The 22,917-nt window shown below is 53.3% G+C and overlaps 10 protein-coding genes across 10 annotated transcripts; 7 read left to right on the top strand and 3 right to left on the bottom strand.

Moving 5' to 3' along the window:
- Positions 1-1,444: 1,444 nt before the first annotated feature.
- Positions 1,445-3,342, top strand: CABS01_09897 (uncharacterized protein; the record flags this gene model as incomplete). The annotated part of the gene is made up of 5 exons (XM_060543253.1): positions 1,445-1,588; positions 1,645-1,779; positions 1,836-2,603; positions 2,660-2,747; positions 2,804-3,342. The coding sequence occupies 5 exons, from the start codon at positions 1,445-1,447 to the stop codon at positions 3,340-3,342; spliced, it is 1,674 nt and encodes a 557-aa protein (XP_060399951.1).
- Positions 3,343-4,706: 1,364 nt separating this feature from the next.
- Positions 4,707-6,059, top strand: CABS01_09898 (uncharacterized protein; the record flags this gene model as incomplete). Its single annotated transcript, XM_060543254.1, has 2 exons — positions 4,707-5,464; positions 5,537-6,059. 2 exons carry the CDS (start codon positions 4,707-4,709, stop codon positions 6,057-6,059), a joined length of 1,281 nt encoding a protein of 426 aa, XP_060399952.1.
- Positions 6,060-6,239: 180 nt separating this feature from the next.
- Positions 6,240-6,888, bottom strand: CABS01_09899 (uncharacterized protein; the record flags this gene model as incomplete). Its single annotated transcript, XM_060543255.1, has 3 exons — positions 6,240-6,485; positions 6,580-6,723; positions 6,820-6,888. 3 exons carry the CDS (start codon positions 6,886-6,888, stop codon positions 6,240-6,242), a joined length of 459 nt encoding a protein of 152 aa, XP_060399953.1.
- Positions 6,889-7,445: 557 nt separating this feature from the next.
- CABS01_09900 (cytochrome P450) lies at positions 7,446-9,279 on the bottom strand (the record flags this gene model as incomplete). The annotated part of the gene is made up of 4 exons (XM_060543256.1): positions 7,446-7,571; positions 7,637-8,641; positions 8,715-8,914; positions 9,072-9,279. The coding sequence occupies 4 exons, from the start codon at positions 9,277-9,279 to the stop codon at positions 7,446-7,448; spliced, it is 1,539 nt and encodes a 512-aa protein (XP_060399954.1).
- Positions 9,280-11,193: 1,914 nt separating this feature from the next.
- CABS01_09901 (uridylate kinase) lies at positions 11,194-11,859 on the top strand (the record flags this gene model as incomplete). Its single annotated transcript, XM_060543257.1, has 3 exons — positions 11,194-11,254; positions 11,285-11,509; positions 11,576-11,859. The coding sequence occupies 3 exons, from the start codon at positions 11,194-11,196 to the stop codon at positions 11,857-11,859; spliced, it is 570 nt and encodes a 189-aa protein (XP_060399955.1).
- Positions 11,860-12,315: 456 nt separating this feature from the next.
- Positions 12,316-13,386, bottom strand: CABS01_09902 (uncharacterized protein; the record flags this gene model as incomplete). Its single annotated transcript, XM_060543258.1, has 1 exon — positions 12,316-13,386. One exon carries the CDS (start codon positions 13,384-13,386, stop codon positions 12,316-12,318), a length of 1,071 nt encoding a protein of 356 aa, XP_060399956.1.
- Positions 13,387-13,588: 202 nt separating this feature from the next.
- CABS01_09903 (uncharacterized protein) lies at positions 13,589-14,231 on the top strand (the record flags this gene model as incomplete). The annotated part of the gene is made up of 3 exons (XM_060543259.1): positions 13,589-13,639; positions 13,705-13,791; positions 13,965-14,231. 3 exons carry the CDS (start codon positions 13,589-13,591, stop codon positions 14,229-14,231), a joined length of 405 nt encoding a protein of 134 aa, XP_060399957.1.
- Positions 14,232-15,181: 950 nt separating this feature from the next.
- CABS01_09904 (acetyltransferase) lies at positions 15,182-15,892 on the top strand (the record flags this gene model as incomplete). Its single annotated transcript, XM_060543260.1, has 2 exons — positions 15,182-15,563; positions 15,633-15,892. The coding sequence occupies 2 exons, from the start codon at positions 15,182-15,184 to the stop codon at positions 15,890-15,892; spliced, it is 642 nt and encodes a 213-aa protein (XP_060399958.1).
- Positions 15,893-16,592: 700 nt separating this feature from the next.
- On the top strand, positions 16,593-20,258 carry CABS01_09905 (CPSF A subunit region; the record flags this gene model as incomplete). Its single annotated transcript, XM_060543261.1, has 3 exons — positions 16,593-16,690; positions 16,814-19,883; positions 19,935-20,258. The coding sequence occupies 3 exons, from the start codon at positions 16,593-16,595 to the stop codon at positions 20,256-20,258; spliced, it is 3,492 nt and encodes a 1,163-aa protein (XP_060399959.1).
- A 506-nt stretch (positions 20,259-20,764) lies between these two features.
- On the top strand, positions 20,765-21,852 carry CABS01_09906 (cytochrome b-c1 complex subunit Rieske; the record flags this gene model as incomplete). The annotated part of the gene is made up of 4 exons (XM_060543262.1): positions 20,765-21,044; positions 21,186-21,274; positions 21,352-21,502; positions 21,671-21,852. 4 exons carry the CDS (start codon positions 20,765-20,767, stop codon positions 21,850-21,852), a joined length of 702 nt encoding a protein of 233 aa, XP_060399960.1.
- Between the last annotated feature and the right edge of the window lie 1,065 nt (positions 21,853-22,917).

The following is a 22,917-nucleotide window of genomic DNA, read 5'->3' on the forward strand; positions in this document are numbered from 1 at the left end:
AAAAGCAACGCCATCGACGGCTAGCTCTGGCCTTCCATCGTATCCAACTTCTTTGCTGGACAAGGCAGCCTGAGAGACAAGACGGACCGGCCGCTTGTTTGCTTGGCAGTTGCCTATCAACATGTCTCTATCCAACCAATAGGTGCTGACGTCCTGTTTGATTCAGGTACTTGGTCCACTTCTATCAGTCTTGGCACCGATGCATCGCGCACCAAAAGAACTTTTGCTGCCGCGAGCCTCATCACCGCTTTCATTCTTGTGCCGTCCTGCGCTTCGTAAGGAGAGTCTTCGGACGCCTCGGCCACCTAGGGGCTCCACGCGGGAGCTGTCGTCATGGGCTTGATGAGGTGAGGTCGCATGCAGTTGAGCATGCCCCCAGACCCCAACTCATCCGTAGATCCGGAGTGGAAGCTCAATGTTGGTCGCAACAGAACAGTCAGTCATGACATTAGATATTCAACTTGAGTCTGACTGCGCTCAATCCCTCCGTTTGGTTGAAACTGCCACTGGCAAGAACAACGCGCGTGGGGATGGAAAGACTCCTATCTCTGGATGGCCAAGAGACAACTTGCGACATTTATCGCGCAGACAAGTAATTGCGTACCTCGTATACGCTGCCAGCTCCGAAGGACATCAAGAGAGACCAAAATGAAGCGGCCCAAGGAAAAGGAGGCCATCCCGGAGAAGTGGACTTCCAAGTCCCGCTATTCCTGCGCCGTGACTGCGAAGCTTCCCCGGACCGTTGTCCGCCAAGGCCATACTAATCCCGGGACCTGCCCTTTCGGGATCCCCGCCAAGAGCCTCCAAGAACACTCCAGCGGGTGGCCAATTGAGCAGAACCGTTGTCCGGAATTACTTGTTAATTATCGCTCACTGCTACGTCTGTGGATAGTTGGGTACCTCACTTGTACGGAGTGCTCCCCACTGTGCGATGTTACCCTGCCGCCGTTTGTGACTGGCCGGCAACCGTTGCTGTTGTTTGCACCGCCCGTCTGTCTTGCATCCGGCAACATGGCCTAGTACATGTTGCGGTGCAGTGAGCCTGGCATGTCTTGGTCGCATCCGACTTTCCCATGGTTGCAATTCCACGAGGAACATTTGCTGAACCAACTCACGTCCCCCTGGTACTGCCGAGACAATGCCCAGATCGATGGACTCCAGCAGTCCCAGGCGCGAGCAGGCATCCCGACATGACTGCATATCAAGCTTCCATGACAGGAAGTAATGACTAGCAGACACAATTGGTACTTTGGTTACTATGGTCCGTCCATACTAATGGGTCAGGATATAAATCCAGAACCATGCCCACCTCTCATCGAAACAGTTCGTCTTGATCTCCAAGGGAATCTAGCCTCCAATCCACCTCCCTCGCTCATCTCAGTCCAATCCTCCCTTTCAATTACGCAAAACACGCTCAGAGTGTTTGCGTTGGACATCAGGCACCATGGTCCGCGCTTCATCCTACCTCGGCTCCCTTGCCGTCCTCGCCGCCTCGGCGATGGCCAAGGAGATCCAGATGAACGATGCCATCTCGGCTGAGTTCTACGACTCTGGCAAGGTCCACGAACAAGTCATCGCTGCTAAGAAGGTAAGCTCAAAACTCTAACGATCACGACAGGAACTGGGACTGATGAAGAACACCAGGCCGAGTTCGCTCGCCAGAGAGAAGCTGGTGCCTACAACAGTGAGGTCTGGCCCGAGCTGGGCTACACCCCCTGTGTAAACGGTTGGGCCGAGGCTGTCGTTGGAGACAGGAACAACACCTTCAGGTGTCACAACGTAAGTTCCCACCAGAAACATGGCTCTTGCATCGACGTTCGAGTAACACATTCTAGGCCGACTTGTACTCCTTTGTCAGCCACGCTGCCCTCGGTGGACCCCTTGCTGAGGGCTCTTCCTCGTGGGGATGGACCAACGACGATGGTCGTGAGTTCGTCGCCATCGGCCAGTATGAGGGTACCGCTTTCGCCGAGATCCTCTCGGACGGCAAGCTCGTCTATCTCGGCCGCTTGCCCCAATACTCGGCGCCCTCCGAGTGGCGCGAGATTCGCTCCTACAAGCACTACATGGTCATTGGCTCCGAGGCCGTTGGCCACGGCATTCAGATCTTCGACATGAAGAAGCTCTTGAACATTGACCCCGCCAACCCCGTTGTCTTTGACGCCAAGGCTGACTTGACCGGTCACTTCAACGCCCTCCTGCCCCTGGGCCGTGCTCACAACGTTGTCATCAACGAGGAGCTCAACTACGGTGTCGCCGTTGGTGCCGCGCCCCGTACCGACCCTCTTTGCGCCGCCGGTCTAAACTTCTTCGACCTGACGGACCCTTCTAACCCTGTCTCTCTGGGTTGCGCCAAGGACGATGGATACGTCCACGACGCTCAGTGCTTGGTCTACCGTGGGCCCGATAAGCGCTACCAGGGCCGTGACATCTGCTACGGCTACAACGAGGATACTCTCACCATCTACGACGTTACCGACAAGGCCAACGTCACTAACATCATCTCCCGCATCTCGTACGAGGGTGCTTCCTACACTCACCAGGGTTGGGTCCTTGATGTGAACAACCAGGAGTTCCTTGTCCTCGACGACGAGCTCGATGAGGTACGTTAAATTGCATCATACTAAATATCAGCAAAAGCTAAACTTTGATCCTACAGGTTCGTGGCAACGGCCCTGGCGGAGACGGATACCCCGTCACTTTCATCTGGGACATCAGAGACCTTGAGAACCCCAAGCAGACCGGAGGTGCGTATCACAAACAACCTATCCCAGCGCACAACGGAAGACTAACAATATTACAGAGTTCAAGCACCCCACCAAGGCCATCGACCACAACCAGTACGTCATCGACAACTACATCTACCAATCCCACTACGGCGCCGGCCTCCGCGTCCTCGACGGCACCTCCATCCCCACCGACCCCACCGGCGCCGGCGTCTGCGAGGCTGCCTACTTCGACATCTACCCCGAGGACGACGACTTCGAGGGCGGCGGCTACGTCGGCTTCGTCGGCACCTGGTCCTCGTACGCCTACTTCCCCTCGGGCTACATCTTCATCAACACCATCGAGCGCGGCGCCTTCGTTGTCAAGCTGACCGGCAAGGACTGCCCCAAGGCCCCCGTCTGCAACGCCGACAACTGCCTGCGCTCGTTCCGCGCCACTTCCGTCCCTGGCCGTCTCGAGGAGTCGCAGGCTTTCTGCAAGTCGTTTCTGAGCAAGCCTGTCAAGGATGCTAGCGTTCTTCCCGCGCACGCGGTGCAGAACTGCGCCAAGGAGGATAAGGTTGCTCAGGCTAGCAGTGCTTGCGCCTGCTTGCCTGCTGCCACCCCCGCTCCTTGAAGTTGGATAATGAAACGGGAGGAGAGGCATGAAAACGTTGGATGATAATGCGTGATGCGACGTAAATAATTCTTAGTACCTAGTTTACCCTCTCAGTTGGTTGCCCACGACTCGTGGCTTCTGAGAGTTTGTTAGCAACAATTGATGAATACATCAACCTGACCTCACACGATATTGAAGTATGCATGCCGTCCGTGAAGCCACAGAACCGGATCCAACTTGGAGATTCGTGTATCCAGATGTGGTATATTAGTGGTCCAATCGATGCAGTTGTTACAATGCTACTTCGGGAATCATCTCTCTGGATGTCTCAGGAAGTGATTGTCGACCAGGTATCAACCCATATTCGTCAAGCGTAAGAACCCGACCAATACTGTTCCGAAACCGTGTGCCGGGCTCGTGGACCTCAACAGTAAGAACTCCCAACCCATAACTTCCCTCAACCTTCAAACTTTTTATCTTCTCCGTGTCTTTTCTGACTAAGTACCTAAGTCTCAACATGTTGTCCATCTCCCAAGCCGGCGATATGATTATCACTCCCGCCTATACACCATATAGTGAGTGCGGGAAGATTAAGTTGCAACGTACTCAATCTTATAGAAGCAGAACTGGCAGTTACTATGTTGTCGAAATCAAGGCCCAGATTCGAGATGACGCGGATGAGCTTCTCTGTGTTACAGACTGCTTCTGTTCAGACAAATTCAATGAAATCTTCATCAAAAACTTAGTAAATTTAGAAGAAGATGATGGTTAGTACCCGTGCTGCAATGAATATGACTGATAGCACGGAGTCTGAGCTACGGCACGTCCCATTTCTAGACCACTTGGTGATGACGGTTGACGGCCACTTACAGAGCGGTCAGCAAAACACTTCTGGAAAAGGCCGCTTATTTCTTCTTGACGACAACTTGACAAGTTCTACCAGGTAATTTATTGGAACTTCTGATTACTGTAGCGACCATGCCCAAATTGTGTTTCCTCCCCAACATTACTTCGTACCTCAACTTGATGATGTATACAAACTTGTCAACGTAGCCGCGCATGTAAGATGCCTCCATCAACTTACATGAACATCGGCAGCAAGTAAGAGCAAAATCACTGATTTAGCTATAACAAATGAGGAAAATAATCAATTAGGCCCCACATCCCCAGGAGTTCTTCGCGTTTAAGGTGTGCAACAAGCTCAGAACTTGCATGCGACCCACGGACCTTGGTGCGGCGATCTTGAAACGCGCCCTTGAAACATCAAAAACGGCCATCGAGGGTCCTCCCGAGCTTTCTACTCTACAGTGATGCGAAAATACATCAGACCGAACTTTCTCTTCTTACCAAAATCATCAAAAACAAAACCAACGACTATCAAAATGAGTATACGCATGCTTCTCGCAGGCCTGGCCTTTGGCCAAACACTAGGCTTCAAGACCCAAGTCCCCTTATTCGAATCATGCGCCGCAAGCCCGCTTCTCCCAGACTCCCAACTCGCCTGCAGCAAACCCACAATCTTGACCTCTGGAGGGTCGCCTGCCCTGGACAATCTCGCCGGAAATCGGACAGCGAAGCCGCCCAAGAAGGACATTTGGCGTTCGGATGAAGGCTGGCAAGGCCCTCACTCCTGCGCGGGAGCGTACTGCGCCTACTCGCGGCCATCCTTCGCCAATGGCCGCGGCATCGTCCTCGTGAGCACGGCGTACAACGCCGAAGAGGCGTCTCATCTAGCGGCTTTTGCAAAGGAGTCGATCAAGGGTGAGGGCGACAGCGAGCTGTTCCGCGTGGTGGAGATGCCCGGCAAGGGGCTGGGTGTTATTGCGAACCAGCACATTCGGCGCGGGCAGCGGATCATGGCTCATCCGCCGGCTGTTGTTGTGCACCGCAGGTTCGTTGATGATATTGATCTGGAGAATCAGTACCGTCTGCTTGATGTTGCCGCCGGAAAGCTTCCGCGGGATACTCGAAAGGCTTTCATGGCACAGATGGGTCAGTCTCGCGAGCATCAATCTACGGGACACAAGGTGCACGATATCATGCACACCAACTCATTTGAGCTTGGCCTTGGGATCAGAGATGGTCATCACTTTGGGAACTACCCAGAAGTCTCGCGTTACAATCACGATTGTAGGCCAAAGTGAGTGACCCAAATCCCCTTGTGGCTCATGAGCTACATATTATGTCATTCCATGTAGCTAACACAGCCCAGCGTTGCCTTCTACATCGACGACTCAGATATGCGGCACTACACACACGCCATAAAAGACATTCAGCCCGGCGAGGAACTCACAATTTCCTACGTCGACTCCCTCAGCTCCCGCGCCGTCCGACAAGATCGAGCTCAGCGCAACTGGGGCTTCGGCTGTACCTGTCAGCAATGCAGTCTCTCCGAGGCCTTCATCCGCTCTTCTGATCAACGTCTCGGTAAAATGTGGCAAATCGAGCAGCAAATGAGTCACTGGAACGGTGCAAAGGTCGACGAGGAGATGATTGAGGAGCTCATTTCGCTCTACCGGCAAGAGCAGCTTGACCAGTCTCACGGGTCGGATGCTTTCAGACTTGCTGCGTTGAATTATAACTCCTTGGGAATGGAAAAGGAGGCTCTCGAGTATGCTAGGCTTGCTAAGGAGCAATTCCTGCTGGAGAAGGGTCCACGAGCGAAGCAGGTGCAGGATATGAGGGACTTACTGAGAGATCCGAAGGAGCACTACAGTTGGCGACAAAGAGTTTGATTGGTGTAGAAAATGCGCCTTCTTACTCAAGCTTGGATGTGAATTGCTTTGAGAAAATAGCCTTTCATTTACCAAAAGTTCATTTCAGTCATGTTTAGAGCTTCTGGCCAACCTTGAACTTGTCCCTCTCATGCCTCTTCAAGTACTTAATGAAAGTCAGCGATCGAGACAGGTGACATCTCAGAACGGGCGACTCTCGACTTCTTTCTTCAGATCTTCATTGAACTGGTTCCATCCGAAAAGAACTTTCTGTCTGAACCCCCATATTGGTGCCATAATAAACGCCAAAAGGCCACGAATCTCCTCGACCTGGATGAACCTGGTGCCTCCAGAGTTTTGCTCACTCGGATTGAACCAAAACTCATGTTTGCCAGTGAACAAGAGCGGAACTGACCCCACCCAATGGAGCGTCTCACTTGTGTTTTCCTAGTTATTCAAAGAAAGTCGGTTAACTCAATCACAACTACCATACTGTAGATAGCAAAACCCATCTAGCGGAGAAGAACTGAGAACTCCTTACCACAATGACTGGACTGAACGCCATGCCTCCCATGCCAACCTTGATCTTATCGCCATCCTTGAGCTCCGAGGGATCCTTGCCCGGCTCAGTCGGCTCGATAGTCCACTTCTGGCTCCACTGCTTGTATTTGCTGAACTCCAGAAACTAATTAGACGCAAAGTCAGCACAGAGCTTTCATGGAAGTTTCCATCATTTGTCCGAAACGCGCTTCGGGTCCGCTCTATCTCACAGGTTCCTTACCACTGATCTCACGGCCGACGGCGGGGCCTGGATTTCAATCTCTGCCGAGATACTTTGTGTTTGACCCATGGCTACGGTTCTTGAGCTAAATATAGGTTCCGTGGTGGAATTTGACAGATTTGGCGCTTTTGGTCGAAAGGGGCCCTCTCGTGCTGGGAATTCTTGTATGGATAGTTGAGCCTGACACTATCAAGTCTCTTGAAGATAGTATCGTAAGATGGATATCTGTAATCATTGAGGGGAATGCCTAGGCTTATATACGATTTCATGTGGGTTAACAGATAAATGCCCATTGGTGGTTATCTGCTGACTGCATAAACATCCCTCACCATCGCTTAAGCCACCCGGCGGCTGTCAGACCGCGATCGGCTAGGCTGGGCACTGAACCCCGGGCTGCACCGCAGCTACGATCTATCAAACTGAATTCCGCCGGCCGTCAATTAGTCCGGAAACACACAGCTCCAAACCCCAAACGCGCGCCAGCCAAACGACAATAGACTTAGCCAGCCATCTAGGGTTCTGTTTCCCCGAATCCCAATGTTCCCATTACCGAGTCCGTTTATTTGGATCTCTTTGACCTACTCCTAGACTCCGTCACCCCAATACCCATTGAACACGAGATTGACTCATTGAAACTGTGGACGTTCGGAAGCGAGCACCCACATATCGTTGTGGGTGAAGACGCCGGCGTGGTTCGCTTCCTTCCAAGGTGTGTCAGGCCTCGCAAGACACCAGTCAAAGTTGCGCATTAGCTGTTCGATATGTTAGCTCACAGGTCATTCAGAAGGTGCGCGAAGGGATGCCATGCTCGGCTTACCTCAAAAATGGTCTTGCCAATCTCCATCATCGCAATGGGCCGGCCGAGGCACTGATACTTTCCATATCCAAAGATGAGCTCATGCACCCGATGCATATTCACCAACCGCCTCTCGTCCTCCTCCAGCAACCACCGCTCAGGCCGGAACTCGTCCGCGTCCTCGCCAAAAATCTCCTTGCTTAGGTGCATCGGCCACGCCGCGGCATTGATGTTTGTCCCGCCGGGCAAGAACACCGACTCGCCGTTCACGACAACCGTGTCGCCTCCGTCCGGCACCCGCTTGGGATCCATGTTCGTCACGGGCGGATGCACACGCATGCCCTCCTTGATAACGGCCTGCAGGTACGGCATCCGCCTGTTCTCCGTGTCCGAGACGATGCCCGACGGCCGAGACCCAACCTGCCCGTCCCTGACGTACGCGTCAATCTCAGCCTGGAGCTTCGCGTAGACGCGGGCATGGGTGAGGAGGTAGAGCATGATGATGCGCAGCGACGCGGCGGTGGTGTCGGACCCGGCAATCATCTGCAGCGTCGTCTCGGAGAGGATCTCGTCCTCGCTGAGGCCGTGCCGAATGAACGACGCAATCATATCGGACCGCTTCTCCGTGTCGCGCGCCAGGCGCTCCTTAATGATGGCGCGGCCATTGGCGAACATGCGGCCGAAACCCGAGGCGTCCGTCTCCTTGGGGCCGAGGAGGCGTGCCACGATGGGCTTCTGCAGGATCTTGTAGAGGCCGAGGCCGATCTTGTACGTAAAGATTGTCATGCCGACTTCGGCTGACTCGGCGACGCCGAACATGTCTTCGTCGGCGCGCAGGTCGCCAAAGGGCTTGCCGTAGCTGATGTTGCTGATGACGTCGAGCGTGAGGTACTGCATCTTCATGGCCAGGTCCATGGGTCGCGCCGCGAACTCTGTGGACATGTACTTTGACCGGATGAGCTGAACCAGCTCCGACACGTGTGTGTCGACCGAGTCCTCCAGCGCCAAGTTCTCTTTTCCAGAATACTTTGATGGTGGTTTCGTCAGTACTGGCATGGTCCGTATCAGACTAGGTAAGTGAAGATCGTCAAAAACGTACCCCGGCTCCCATCCGTTGCCTCAGCACCCTGTGCTTCTCTTCGTCCATCTCACTAAAGACATGATCGTTCTCTGACATGTGCCGGCACGCGCGGTAGTACCACTCCGTTCGCGTGTACGGCGACCGGATGCCGCTCATGTAGACGAGAAGCTCGGGCGAAGAAGTGATCAGGTCGTTCGGCCCGACGCGAGCGATCGTCCCTAAGAGGATGGGTTCAGCATTGGGCTTTCCTTCATGTTCAGCTCGGGCCATGTCGTGAACTTGGCAGCATGGCCGATCACGACGCTTGTAAGGAAGAAGACGGTGAAGAGGACTTGGGGTAGAAACCCTAACGGATGGGAAGGAAGAGAGGCTCACCGTATTTCCTGCATACTTCATCGTACTTCAGGTGAGACTTGAAAGTCAGAATCGCCCAGGCATGCCACGCCTCCGTCCAGCCGCACAGGACCGGGCCCTTGAACGCTCGGAGTCGATTATACGTCCTGATCTTCTGGCCGACGTACACAGCTACCAAGATCGCCGCAAAGAGCCAACGAAGGCTGTACAGTTGTGAAATGAGACCCATCTTTGTCAGTCGCAAGTCCTTCTTAGTATGAGAAGAGTGCGATGTATGAAGGAGTAAAAGGGAAGGTGATCAACATGTGGGATTGGGAACTGGCCCTGAGATGTAGTAGTCCCGGGACGGCGGCTCAGGAACTTTAAAGAGCGCTTCGAAGGGGGCCTGTCTAGCTTCGGTACCGGGGCCTACGGTCCTCGTGGGATTTTATGAATCTGATGGCATGCCATCATCTCGCTTGGGCGCGAGGGCCTCATAGTGGGCAGTGGCGCTTTGAAGAACTGGGGTGGGAAGGGAGGGAAAGGGAAATGTCAGGTCGAGTCGTGCGTGCCGATCCCGTATCCCGTTAATTTTTTCCCTGGGCTGGGAGCTCAGCTGGCTGTTCTCGGGAAAGGGGCTGAACGGCAGTTGAGCGTTGAGCTTTGACGATGAGATAATTGATAAGGAGTGAAAGGGACCCTCGTTGGACCGGGACCCCGGATGCAGTCAAGGGTCACGACAGCCAAGGGCCCCATCGGGGATTCAGCAAAAGTGTCGGGAAAAAGCCACTCGGCGTCATATTGTTCGTTTCTGGTAAACCGTACAATCTGGTTTGCTTTTTCCTTCCTTTCCTTTTGCCCCCTTTTTCAACCGGTGAGGAGGATACGGGGGCAAACGGGGCTGCGTACTCATCTCCAATGATATTGAAGTGATTTGGAGAACTTTGGAGTACTTTGGAGTTGGTGTGTGTAGCCAAGAGTTCGAACTTATTCCCATCTAGTCCTGTTGCATATGTAAAGCATCGTGGACCGGCGTTATGACGAGGTCTGGAACTCCGTCCAAGATGGATCTCCGGCCAAGGAAAGGGGACTTTGGAGTTCAAAAGTCCAGATGACGTGGACCTCAGGCCAGATTACATGCTTGGTATTGTGACCACTGGGTAATCCCATTGTTCATTTGAGGGGTATTTGTCCAGGAAAATGGTTGATTGGGCTCGATCTCACTCAGCTGATCGTGCTCGGTTTCCAACGTTCGAGTTTCATTCCCGGGGCGTACAAAAGCAATGTTCTGTCGGTGATATCTTTTATGAAAAAAACAAAAAACGACACTATTGTGAATGTTGTATCCGTGCGCTAGCCTGCTCCCGGGCCTTCGGATTTCTCCCGACCGTCACCTTAGAGCTTAAGTAATCATCCCTCCCTAGGCATCAACGCAACAGAGCCTGATGCCGTTTACCCATCACGATTATTCGTCGTTGAAACACATATTCAACTGGCGCCTAACCTGCACTTAACACAAGCCTTAATTATGGGCCGGTTCATGCGTGGTTGGCGATAAGAGGGGACTCGAGTTTTTGACTGCCCGTTGTTTTGAGGTTCCCGTGGTTCGAGGAGGAACCGAGGGCCCGCGGGATCCCAGAAGGGGAAATATTCGAACCCCCACGTTGCATCAACCACTGCGAGCAGCGGACATCCCAGTTGTTCGCCTAGGAAACCCCCGTCATCTTGTCAACTCCCGAACCTCACTTGAGGTTGCACCAGCAAACATCTACCCTCCTGTGTGGTGACATTGAACCACACAAATCAAGGAACTCGTGAAAGAGACAACAAGAAATGACAAAATAGCTTGGGCCACATCTCCAAATTGAATATGACTTGAACCAGATGATATTCAATCGTGTTCTGCCCGGCCAGAGGTGGCAAGCATGGGTATTTGCATCACGCGAAACGAGAGAACCAACAAAACACCAAACCAACAGAAACGAAAACCAACACAACCTTAATTGAACCTCTTTGATCAAGAATTAACCCCACAACCTTGATGATTTCAATTCGTCAAATTGCAAATTTTCGTAGTCTTTTTTTCGATGCGATGATGCTTTCTCAGCTTTTCAATATCAATAATATGTTACCCTGAAACTCCAACCCATACGATACCTACACTATGGAAGAACCACATGAAAAACATCAACCGGAACCAAATAACCCAGTGCCTGTCGTGATCAGCATACTAGGCCGACCTTGCTCAGGCAAAGCCACGCAATGCCGCCTCCTCTCTCAGAAATTCAACCTCTCGCACATCAGCATCGGCGACGTCCTCCGCGAGGAGATGGAACGCGGGGAAGAAGGCCCCGACGCAGACATCATCAGAGCAAACATGCTTGCAGGCACAATAGGTCCGATTGAAATCACAATGGCTATTCTCAAAGACCGAATCACAAAGTTGATGGAGGGTGGCACAAGAGTGTTCATTTTAGATGGTAAGCTGCTTCTGCAACCCCCCGGGAATCTCCAACACAGAAGGTGACCCAAACCCAAACCAAAAGGACTCCCAAGATCAATAGAACAATCAACGCAACTCCAAGCCCTCATCGGCCCCATAACCCCCCTCCTCGCACTGCAATGCTCTCCAGAAACAAGCTTCCATCGTCTCCTCCCCCGCGGCCGATTCGACGACCAGGTGCAAGCAATCCGAAACCGCTTCCTCACCTTCGAAACCACAACCTCCCTTGTGGTAGACGACTTCCGCAAACGCAAAAAAGCTGACCGTCGTCGACGCGGAGCCATCCGTCGCGAAAATCCGCGAGGAACTAGTCACGATAATCTCTAGCGTCGCTGAGCTCCTGCATTAGCGCCGCGCTGCTGCTTCTGCTGCTGCACAATTGAAATTGTTTGTGTGTTTTATGTATGGCGCTGTTGTGATCTGCAGAGTCGTGTTTTGCAGCAGGGTAGCATCTGCCCAGTCAATGGCATCGAACTTTATGTACGCTCAGTCTCAATCTTGCACTTCCCTGCGCTCTTAGCTTACTTTCACGTATAGCTAGTTTGTCTAGGGTGGCAGGGCTGGGAGAGTCGAGACCACGCGCAATTGGTCTATGACTCTATGAGGCTTTCACTGAGTGATGAATATGCTTTCTCAAGCAAACATTTGTGATGTGCATTAATATGCATTAGATCATTCTATTTTTGATGATATTATAGCATTCTGAAGTAAACCCATTCAATCCAATTCCTGCGCCTGTGGTACCTTGAAACTCCAATTCATAATCATCACTGATAGATGCGCTTACTGCTCAGCAGTCTCGCCCTCGACCTCAACCGCGTTGATTCTTGACGCCTTCTTCTTCTTGTCCTTGAGGGCCTTGCGGCCGGAAACAGGTGTGATCTGGGGAGGCGGAACGGGGGCTACCAGGGGAACTGTAGCGACGGGGACCGCAGGAGCAGGAGCGGGGGCAACAGCGGGAGGAGCAGCGACTGCGGGCGCCGGCTGAGGAGCCGCAACGGGAGCAGGAGTTCCAGCCTGAGGAACAGCACCGTTGGGGTCAGCAGCCGGGACGGCGGCGGCAGGAGGTTGAGGAGCTTGATCGGGCCATGCTGGCGCGGCAGCAGGAGGGGCCGGAGCAGCTGCAGGAGGGGCCGGAGCAGCTGCAGGAGGAGCAGGGACAGCGGCCGGGGGTGCAGGAACAGCAGCGGCAGGAGGAGCAGCGGCAGGAGGAACTGCGATAGGGATGGCGTTGGGGTTGGCAGGCGTAGCAGGAGGAGGAGCAACAGCCGGGACAGCAGCGACGGCGGGCTCAGAGTAGATTGCGATTGCCTGATCCATCACGGACTCGATCTGAGCCCTGCCCTCAGCTGCGATTCTCTGCCCGACTCTGGGAACCTTTTCCTCAAGCGCGGCAGTCAATGCCATGCTGGAAATCTTCTGCCTCTGGAGGGACTCCAATGCAACACCACTGACGCCAAGGTTGTCAAGAACAGGCTTGCGGGAGACTAGGTCGTTGACAGTGACAGTCGTCTGATCGATGAGAGCGTCGGTAGTGCGGCGAAGCCTGGCAGCTCTGAAGGCACTAAGGTCACCCGCAGACTGTATGTCGACTGTGGCCTGGTCGGTAGCCACCTGAGCTTGCTGAGAGAAGATGAGGAGGTTGTTTGCCGTGACTGGGCCTCCATCCAAAGAGAGGACTGCAGCATCGACGTTGGCAAGTGATTCGGAGACGGGAGCCAGAGCACGCTCAATGGTGTCAAGATCACCTGCAGCTCTCTCCTCGATCTGGATGATTCGGATAGGCTGGAGAGGTACGGCAGTAATGATGGCCGCCTGGGCGAAGAGAGCAAGGGTCAGGCGCATGGTAACCATTTTGATGTGAAGATAACAGACGAAGGGTCTGAAGGTTTTCGAAGAAAGTATTGAGGCTTTGGGAATAACCAAGCTATTGTTCTTAAGATCCTTGTCTGATGCTCCAAAAAGACGTTCTCTTCCGGTGGGATACCGAACAGTTTTATAAGCTTTGGTCAACCAGTCTGTGGTGATTGAAGCCCAGATCACATCCAGGACCAAGATGGGAGGATGGACCTTCGTTGGCTCCCGTCTGCGCCTGGAACGTGAAACCGTGAGACACATCCGTACCGTGAGGAAGTTAACGATCCTTGAGCTTGCAGTAGCTCACAACCTGAGAACGCTGTCTCCAGGCTGGGAAGCAGCCTTCGCGACTCCAGCATCTGCGTCCCCGACGCAAGGATCCTCTGGATACAGACCACAAAGGTCTGTGTTGACGTCCGTGATTCTCGGCCGGGAAGTACTGGTCTGCAGCCATTACCCACTTTTGACAGTCTGACAGGTACAAGACAGCTAAACGATCGTGAACCGGCGGCCGAAAGGAGGATTAAGCTTCTGTGGCTAAGAAACCCCTGACCCGTGCGCGCAACTCGGTGCAGGAAGGGAAGGCAAGGTCCCGATGCAACAGGGATGAGGTCCTGGCGCCGCGGCGACAGCTGGGCTGCAGGAGCCATGAAACGGACCGCACCATGTCGACAGCGGCGACGACATCGAGGCCTGTGGAGCTCGGGGAGGCTCTCAAGGGCCTCAAGAGGAGACACTCCGGGACGCAGCCGTCAAGTGCCACATACTTGAGACGAACGACAAGAGACACCAAGCTGTTGTCGAAATGTGGCCAATGCCAGTCGACCGGGGACGCAAGGTGAATGCTCGGACGTGTTTCGTGGACATACGATTTTGAACGATTTTGACGAATGCTGCCGATGAATCTGGTGATGGGCGCATGTATCGCTGCGCCTCCTCATCCCCGGCCGACAAGATCTCTCCGCTTTCCAAGCCCATTGGTTGTGCATCAAGAATATCCGAACTTTTTGACGTCGGCGGGACGTCCCCGCAAACTCCTTGAATGAGGCTCTACTATCATGGCTGGATAGCTCCGTACGTAAATTTGGTGGTCAACGTCTGGGTCCACGACACGAAAACGACATAGCTGCTTGATGGACATAGCTTTCCGGTCCCTGCCTAAGAATCAAAGCTTCATTAGCTTAGCATGAACATGTCAACCGTCATCCATGATCCATAAACGACGAACCATGAATCCAGTGTTTAATCAGACCATGTGCTGTCCTTCTGGTGAGAAATAGCACGCCGCCGGTCCCATCTAATAGCCTCTCACTGTCACATGAGCGATCATGGCTTCAACATTTCCCCGGTGAAATAAGTCTTCAAGGGTGCTAAGGACAAACCTTGAGGCTAAAATGGAGTTGCATATAAGCGTTGCATATCCCTTCTGCAGCTGCCAGAAATGACAAATTCTGACAGTTTGCCACCTTGCGTATTCTTGTTGAGATGTCCCATTTTGCGCATGATGCATGCAGGAAACGATCCCTCGATGACGAGCTTCCTAGACGGTCACCGAGAGACTGATCTATAGGGTGACGAAAAACAACACGAATCCTTTGATGAGTCAGACCGATTGGTTTCCGAGCCGAGACCTGGATAGGGACCCCACGCCGAAGAACCCCGCATAATAGGCACCCGGCATGGTCTGTACAGGTGTACAAGTAAAGGTGAAGTCTTCTCCGCGACAAAAAGTTCGAGTACGTCGCTCAACCTTCAATAAAGACTATTCGGAAGCGCAGCACATTCAGAAAACATGCCAATCGAAATTCAGCCGGTGTTGGAGAGTGATCTTCGGCGGTGCGCCGAGATCGAGAAACTGGCGTTCTCGGGGAGCCCACTTGATCCAGTCCTATTCCCCGGACCCATGCCGGAGGATATCATGGGGATTCGAGCTGAAGAACTGGCCAAACAGTTTCGAGAGGACACAACCGTGCGCTTCCACAAAGCGGTGGACACGGATCTCTCTGGCGACGAGGCGATCATTGCTTGGAGCAAGTGGAATGCGTACGCGGAGGGGTTGCCGGTGCCAAAACCACGTGTCTGGGGACCTGGCTGTAACGAGGAGGCGTGTAACAAACTGTTCCATGGCTTGGACGAGATGCGCCAGCGTTTGATGGGTGGCAAGAAGGTCGTCTGTAAGTGGTGGATATGGCACGTTTGATGCGTGTGTGGCGGTTGTGAATGACAGCTAACGCAGACGACAGATCTGCATATCTTGGTGACGGACCCAAAGCACCAAAGACGTGGAGCAGGGTGGCAGTTGATGACACCCATAGTGCAGGAAGCTGTTCGATTGGGCGTTCCGGCCTATCTCGAGTCTTCAAGAGCTGGCCATCATCTGTACCAAAAGGTTGGGTTCAAGGATATCGATGAGTACCTGATTGACTTTAGCCAGTATGGCTTGGAGCAGCCTCACATCAACTGGGCGATGCTCTGGGAGCTTCCCAATCGACGATGTCCATGAGCGGCCGGTCGAACGGTGAATATCCGATATTGGACATCTCAGATGGAGGGGATGAACCAACGGCGGCTCGAGATTGAGTTCTTCCTGATTGTGATCTTATGGAATTATGATAAAGTCCGAAGAGGGTCGTTTGATAGGCAAGGTTGGCCGGAGAGCGACACATCCGTAGTTTAAGGTATTAATTTGCTGTTCTGAAGAAACAAATGCACACTGCAGCCCTGCTGGGCCTCCCCGATAGAACGTGCAGGGACCTCTCGTCGGCGGAAACACTGTGAAGTTCACTGTCCGGCTCGATACTTTGTCCGGGTAGCCGGACAGTGTGGATTACATAAGAAACACCTCGCCAGACTCCCGTCTTCCATCTCAGGTTGCCCAAAGTTCTTTTTAGTGAGGTGCAGGACTGCGGTGACAGACATTGGAAGGTCGGGCGGCATGTGGCCCCTGCACCTACGGGCTGCCGAAGCTCACGGCCCCACCTCCCTCTCGCTGTCAGCGCTGGAATTGATGATGAAATCGAACCTGCCGTTCACTGCTGCTTTGGAGGGGCCCGGACCTGCACTGCTAAACTCCGACGTCAGGAAGAGCACCGACTGAATCGAAACTCTTCCCCCACGACGTCTCTTTTGTCCATGGCTGCCATCGCGTGGGATCAGAGCTCCTACCTGACATAGCTGCAGCTCACACCTCACAGACCGGCACCATGTCGTATATCGCGCCCATCCATAGACCAAGCAGCATACGCCAGGCCATCAGGATACGCCTGTCTGAGGAAGATGAAAGCGAGAGCTTGGTGGTAGCGTGAGTCTGCTCCCCTGCCGTACTGCCCCTCCCTACCTTCACCTTTTACCCATTTTCAGCTTGCCGTACCCAAGAAGAGAGGCGAACTTGGACTTTTATCGCCTCATACTGACAAGCTCCAAGACGATCAAACAGACTCGAAGTATGGCGCATCACGCCCACCGATATGTACTTGCTCGGCTCTGCCGCAGTCTACGGCACCATCCTCCTCCTCCAGCGCCTGCGACCCAGGGACAGTAAAGCTGACCTGCTCTTCGTCGGTACCGATCGATTTCAATACTTTACGGCGAGATGGGACTCTGCCACACAGAGGCTACACACGGAGCAGGTCGTCGAGGATACCGCCGAGCCTCACATGCGCGAAGCTCAGAGCCAGGACAAGTGCCTAGTCGATCCGACAGGCAGGTTCATGGCTATGCACTTATGGGAGGGTGTCATGAACGTCATGCGCTTGGGAACTAGGAAAGGACAGCTCGCTCGCCTTGACGATGCATGGGAACAAGTCCGCCTCTCCGAGCTCTTCATGAAGGCGAGCATCTTTGTGCCCACCGAGACTGGTCATCCCACCGTTGCCTTCTTGTACCAGTCCAAGATCGATAAAGAGGACGCGCGACTCGCCATATACAGACTTATGACGGACGATAAGAACACAGCTGTCTCGAGGTTCGATCCAGAACGCAATAGAGACCTCGACATCGAGATCAAGGATCCTTATGCCCGTATCCTCATTCCTGTGAACATCATCGAGGATGAAGTTAAGCGATACCACAAAAGGGACACTTCAGCGGCCAAGGCACAACTGGGTGGCTTGATTGTAGTTGGCGAAACTCTACTGGTTTACGTCGATACCTTGACGCAGTCTGTCGTGGAAAGTCCAATGGCAAGTCCCGCCATATTCGTGGCATGGGCTGCCTATGATGACACAAACTTTTTCCTTTCTGATGACTATGGCAATCTTCACCTTCTGACGATTGAGACCGAGGGTGTTGTTGTTCTCGGAATGACTGTCAGAACACTTGGAGTAACGTCTCGCGCATCGTGTCTAGTGTATATGGGAGACGGCATGCTTTTCCTGGGCTCTCACTACGGCGACTCGCAACTACTACAGGTGAATCTCGAAGAATTGTCGACGAAGCTTGTGCAGACCATTCCCAACATTGCACCTATTCTCGACTTCGCCATCATGGATTTGGGAAACGCTGGAGACAGCCAGATTGGCAACGCCTTCTCGTCAGGCCAAGCTCGCATCGTCGCCGGCTGTGGTGTCCATCAAAACGGCAGTCTACGGAGTATTCGAAGCAGTGTCGGACTGGAAGATATTGGTGTTCTGGAAGACCTGCAGGATGCCCGAGGTCTCTTCAGTCTACAGTCGCACGGCTCTGAAAAAGTTGACACTCTCGTGGTTTCCTTCATGACGGAAACCAGAGTTTTCAGCTTTGATGCCGAGGGTGGTATTGAAGAAGTGTTTGAGTTTCACGGGCTCAATCTGGACCAGCCTACTCTAATCGCAAAAACATTGCCCAGTGGTCAATTACTTCAGGTCACCGCAGCAATCGTGACTCTGCTCGATCTGGAGAGCGGCGTTACTCTGAACAGTTGGTCGGTACCAGATGGCAAGACCATTGTCAATGCCTCTGCCAACAGCAAATGGGTTTTGCTGTCTATCAACGGCACCTCTCTGGTATCATTGAACTTGGTCGATAACTTGGCAGCTCAAGAGCAAATCTTGGGCCGCGGCGTTGGGGGCGAGGAAGACCAAATTTCTTGCGTACATGCAGCCAGCGATCTCGACCATGTTGGCGTGGTAGGTTTCTGGGCAACGGGTTCTGTGTCCATAATTGACCTCCGCACGCTCAACGCCCTTCAGGGTGAAACCATCAAGCAAACCGATGACAGCGTCTCGGTTCCTAGAGACATGGTTCTTGTGCAATTGCACCCACCACACCTTCTCGGCCCAACGCTGTTCGTCGCTATGGAAGATGGTCAGGTTGTGTCGTTCAACGTGTCGAAAGATGACTTCTCCTTGTCAAGTCGCAAAAGCGTCACCTTGGGTAGCAAACAAGCTGGGCTACACGTTCTTCCAAGACCAGACGACGAAGGCATCAACAATGTATTTGCTACGACCGAGCACTCTAGTCTGATCTACAGCTCAGAAGGAAGAATCATCTACTCGGCGGCAACTGCAGAAGACGTGACCTATATCGCCCCCTTCGACTCTGAAGCCTTCCCAGATGCCATCTTCCTCGCCACGGATCGTAACGTACGGATCGCCCACATCGATGCGGAAAGGAGAACGCATGTCAACCCCCTTCCTCTACGCGAGACGGTTCGAAGAGTGGCTTATTCGCCAGCACTCCGTGCTTTTGGCATAGGCACCATTCGAAGAGAACTCATCAACAATGAAGAGGCGGTATCAAGCTCATTCCAGCTGGTCGACGAGGTGGTTCTTGGCGTTGTTGGCAAGGCATTCCACCTGGATGGCTCCACATCAGCCGAAATGGTCGAAAGCGTCATCAGAGCAGAGTTGCCCGACAGTATGGGGCAGCCTGCCGAACGATTCATTATCGGAACAAGTTATCTGGCAGACCCGGAGGTTGATGAGAACAGCGATATCAAGGGTCGGATTCTGGTGTTAGGCGTTGATTCTGACAAGAACCCCTATTTGATAGTCAGCCACGCGCTTAAGGGCGCGTGTCGCAGTCTTGGAGTGATGGGCGACAAGATTGTCGCTGGATTAAGCAAGACGGTAGTGGTCTACGACTACGCCGAAGAGTCGAGCACATCTGGAGCACTCCGCAAGCTGGCTACTTTCCGCCCTTCAACATTCCCGGTTGACATTGATGTCAATGGCAACATGATTGGGGTCGCCGATCTCATGCAGTCGATGACCCTAGTCGAGTTCATCCCGGCACAAGATGGGGACAAAGCCAAGCTTGTAGAGCGCGCTCGTCACTTTCAGTACATTTGGGCCACGTCAGTATGTCACTTGGAAGAGCATTCGTGGCTCGAGTCCGATGCGCAAGGCAATCTCATGGTACTACGGAGGAACCCCAACGCGCCGACAGAGCATGACCAGAAGCAGATGGAAGTCATTAGTGAATTCCACCTCGGAGAGCAAGTGAACAAGATTCGATCACTCGACATTGTTCCGAATGGGAACGACCCGATCGTGCCAAAGGCGTTCCTCGCAACAGTAAGTGGACTTTCACCCGGCCATGCTAAACGGTTGCTAACATTTGCCTAGGTTGAAGGATCGGTGTATGTCTTTGCCGACATCAGGCCAGAGCACCAAAGTCTACTATTGCAATTTCAAGAGAACTTGGCCGGAGTGGTCAAGACACTGGGTCAAGCTGACAATGCGCCGGGTGCCGGGCTCTCATTTATGTCATGGCGAGGTTTCCGGAACGCAAAGCGCGCGGCAGATGCGCCCTTCCGCTTTGTCGATGGGGAGCTGATTGAGCGGTTTTTAGACTTGGATGAGGCTAAACAGGAGGCCGTCGTTGCAGGACTTGGGCCGACGGTTGAGAATATGCGCAACTTGGTAGAAGAGTTGAAGCGCATGCATTAAAGCAGCATAGGATGATGTAGGATATTTAGAAACATGGAGTTGGGCGAATGGACCTGAAATGAATGACGCCCACGGCTAAAAGTAAAGACAGTGCAAAGCAAGACATTTCCTGGGTGGTGGCAGAGGTTCTATCCTCTTGCCTCACAAATTGATGTTGTGGAAGACATACAAATCGTAATCCACTATCTGGGGATGAACAAGATAGAAATTTGTCTCCATGTTGATCTTCCTAATGGGGGATTTGCATCTATCCACATCGTCGCAGTCATCACTCGTGCCACTCCGGAAAGGGCCGGGTCCCAGCTGCACCCACCAACCAATCAACAAGCACCAATTTCAGAACCTTCTGCCTGAGGCGACCAGCCAGAAAGCTTTCGGCAATCCTCAAACCACGGGCATCACGAAAAAAGACGCTCTCCTACTAAACGTCATCCCTCTCCCCAATTGCATTTCGCAACAACCTCTTGCCGCCGCAAACCCTCTCCTCTCCTCCTCCGATTTACGAGATGGCGCCCCTCGCACACGTTTCCCGCACCTGCCTGCGGCAAATCGCGCGCACCAGCCCGTCGACGGCTGCGCGCGCGCTCAGCACCTCGGCCGCCCGGAACGACTCGACCGCCACGAGCTACTCGAGCCCCTTCAAGGGCGCCCAGAAGGGCAGCAGCATCCCCGACTTCAGCAAGTACATGAGCAAGGGCTCTGCCGGCACCAACCAGCTTTTCGGATACTTCATGGTCGGCACCATGGGCGCCATCACCGCCGCCGGCGCGAAGTCCACCGTCCAGGGTAGGGAATACTTCCATCCGTAGCCCCGAGGAAAACCACAGACACCGAAATCGAGATTTCGAAATACGGCATGGGATCACGGAATGGACGGGAAACAGTACCAAAAAGAAACAATGGCTGACGGACCGGTGTCAATTGCAGAATTCCTCGTCAACATGTCCGCTTCCGCCGACGTTTTGGCCATGGCCAAGGTTGAGGTTGACCTCAGCACCATCCCCGAGGGCAAGAACGTGAGTTGGCCCGATTGAAAAAGCCGAGCGGCGGCACGCAACATTGAGACGGCCGTACTGATATTTCTGGACGACAGGTCATTATCAAGTGGAGAGGCAAGCCCGTCTTCATCCGCCACCGCACCCAGTCCGAGATCGACGAGGCCAACAAGGTCTCCGTTTCCTCCCTCCGTGACCCCCAGAAGGACGACGACCGTGTCAAGACCCCCGAATGGCTCATCATGTTGGGTACGTATCTTTTGACGACAATCGATTCAATTGTTTTGGTGGCGAGATATTGCGGCCTTTCGGCAGCCAGTTAGTGCTGGAGATGAAGGATCGAAAGTCTCTTCAGCAACCGCATACCAAAACACAACCCCCGAATCGGCGCACGTGAGCTAATAATTCGTCTCCTAGGTGTCTGCACACACTTGGGATGTGTCCCCATTGGCGAGGCCGGTGACTTTGGCGGTTGGTTCTGCCCCTGCCACGGCTCCCACTACGATATTTCCGGCCGTATCAGAAAGGGACCCGCTCCCCTCAACCTCGAGATCCCCGAGTACGACTTCCCCGAGGAGGGCAAGCTGGTCATTGGTTAAGCGGGATCACCTGTATGAGTATTTAAGACGAACGGCAGCGGGAGAGAGAGTACGAAAGGAGGTCAGAAACCCCCCTCCACTCCTTCGAGGGAAGCGGGAGGGCTTTTGGCCGAAATGATGGCAACAACAAACTACTAGAACAACATTTTCTTTTGCATCGGAGACCGAGCTGGTGCTGGTTTGGGTTCCTACAAGACGAGAGAGAGGTGTCCATTTTCTTTTTTCTTAGACGTGTCCCTAGGGCAATAATGCCAAATGTACAAAAGTCAATGAGCGTCCAGGAACAAGCAAGTCTTCGCAACTTTACAACATGCAGGTGTTGGCCAGGTAAATGTGATGTTGCAGGTAACTGATATCAGAGAAGAAGCCGAGGCACCGAAATAATCACGAAACCATGATTCGAAATACCAATATCCCGGCACCGAAATTCAGAGACGGCATCAAGTGGACGACGTCGCAGTCGTCAAATGACCGGCCGGAGCCCGGAGGTCTTCTTCTTATGAGAGTTTGGATATTTTACGGTTCGGAACAAATGTGACGGGGGGTCGATCAGACTGGGCCGTGTTCATGTGACAAGTCAGCGTTGGTTCGGAGCGAGGATCCCGGGTGTGACTGGTTTGAGAGCCGGCATCCCACTATCGAGACTGTTATCACATAGCACAGTCGGTTCCCGCGTGGATGGGTGCCACACCTTTTCGGCAGATAGCGGTCTGGGCATTTTCGGAGACGGGAAATCGTACGGCGCATAATAAATAATGCCTTGCCCTCAGTTGAGGGTGGGATGACTGTCTGATCATTGACCTGGAAGCTCACGCTGGGCTTTTATTGTGGTATGCGGTGACCACGGCAAGGACTGACAAGGCATGACGGCGGAGAGGGAAATTCGTCTGCATTCATGTTTTGCATCATGGCTCAAGAGGTAGATACGACGAGGTGGTTCTCTCGCCAGACGCTTAAAGTCGTATACAGCCCAGGAGTTAGAAATCGAGGCAAAGGGAAGGCCGCTTCATATTCGAACTTTCAAAGGCACGGGTGCCGCCATCGGTCATTGACTCTGGTCCGGTT

This window comes from Colletotrichum abscissum (genome assembly GCF_030869225.1).
Source record: "Colletotrichum abscissum strain IMI 504890 chromosome Unknown Scaffold_24.1, whole genome shotgun sequence".
NCBI lineage: Eukaryota > Fungi > Ascomycota > Sordariomycetes > Glomerellales > Glomerellaceae > Colletotrichum > Colletotrichum abscissum.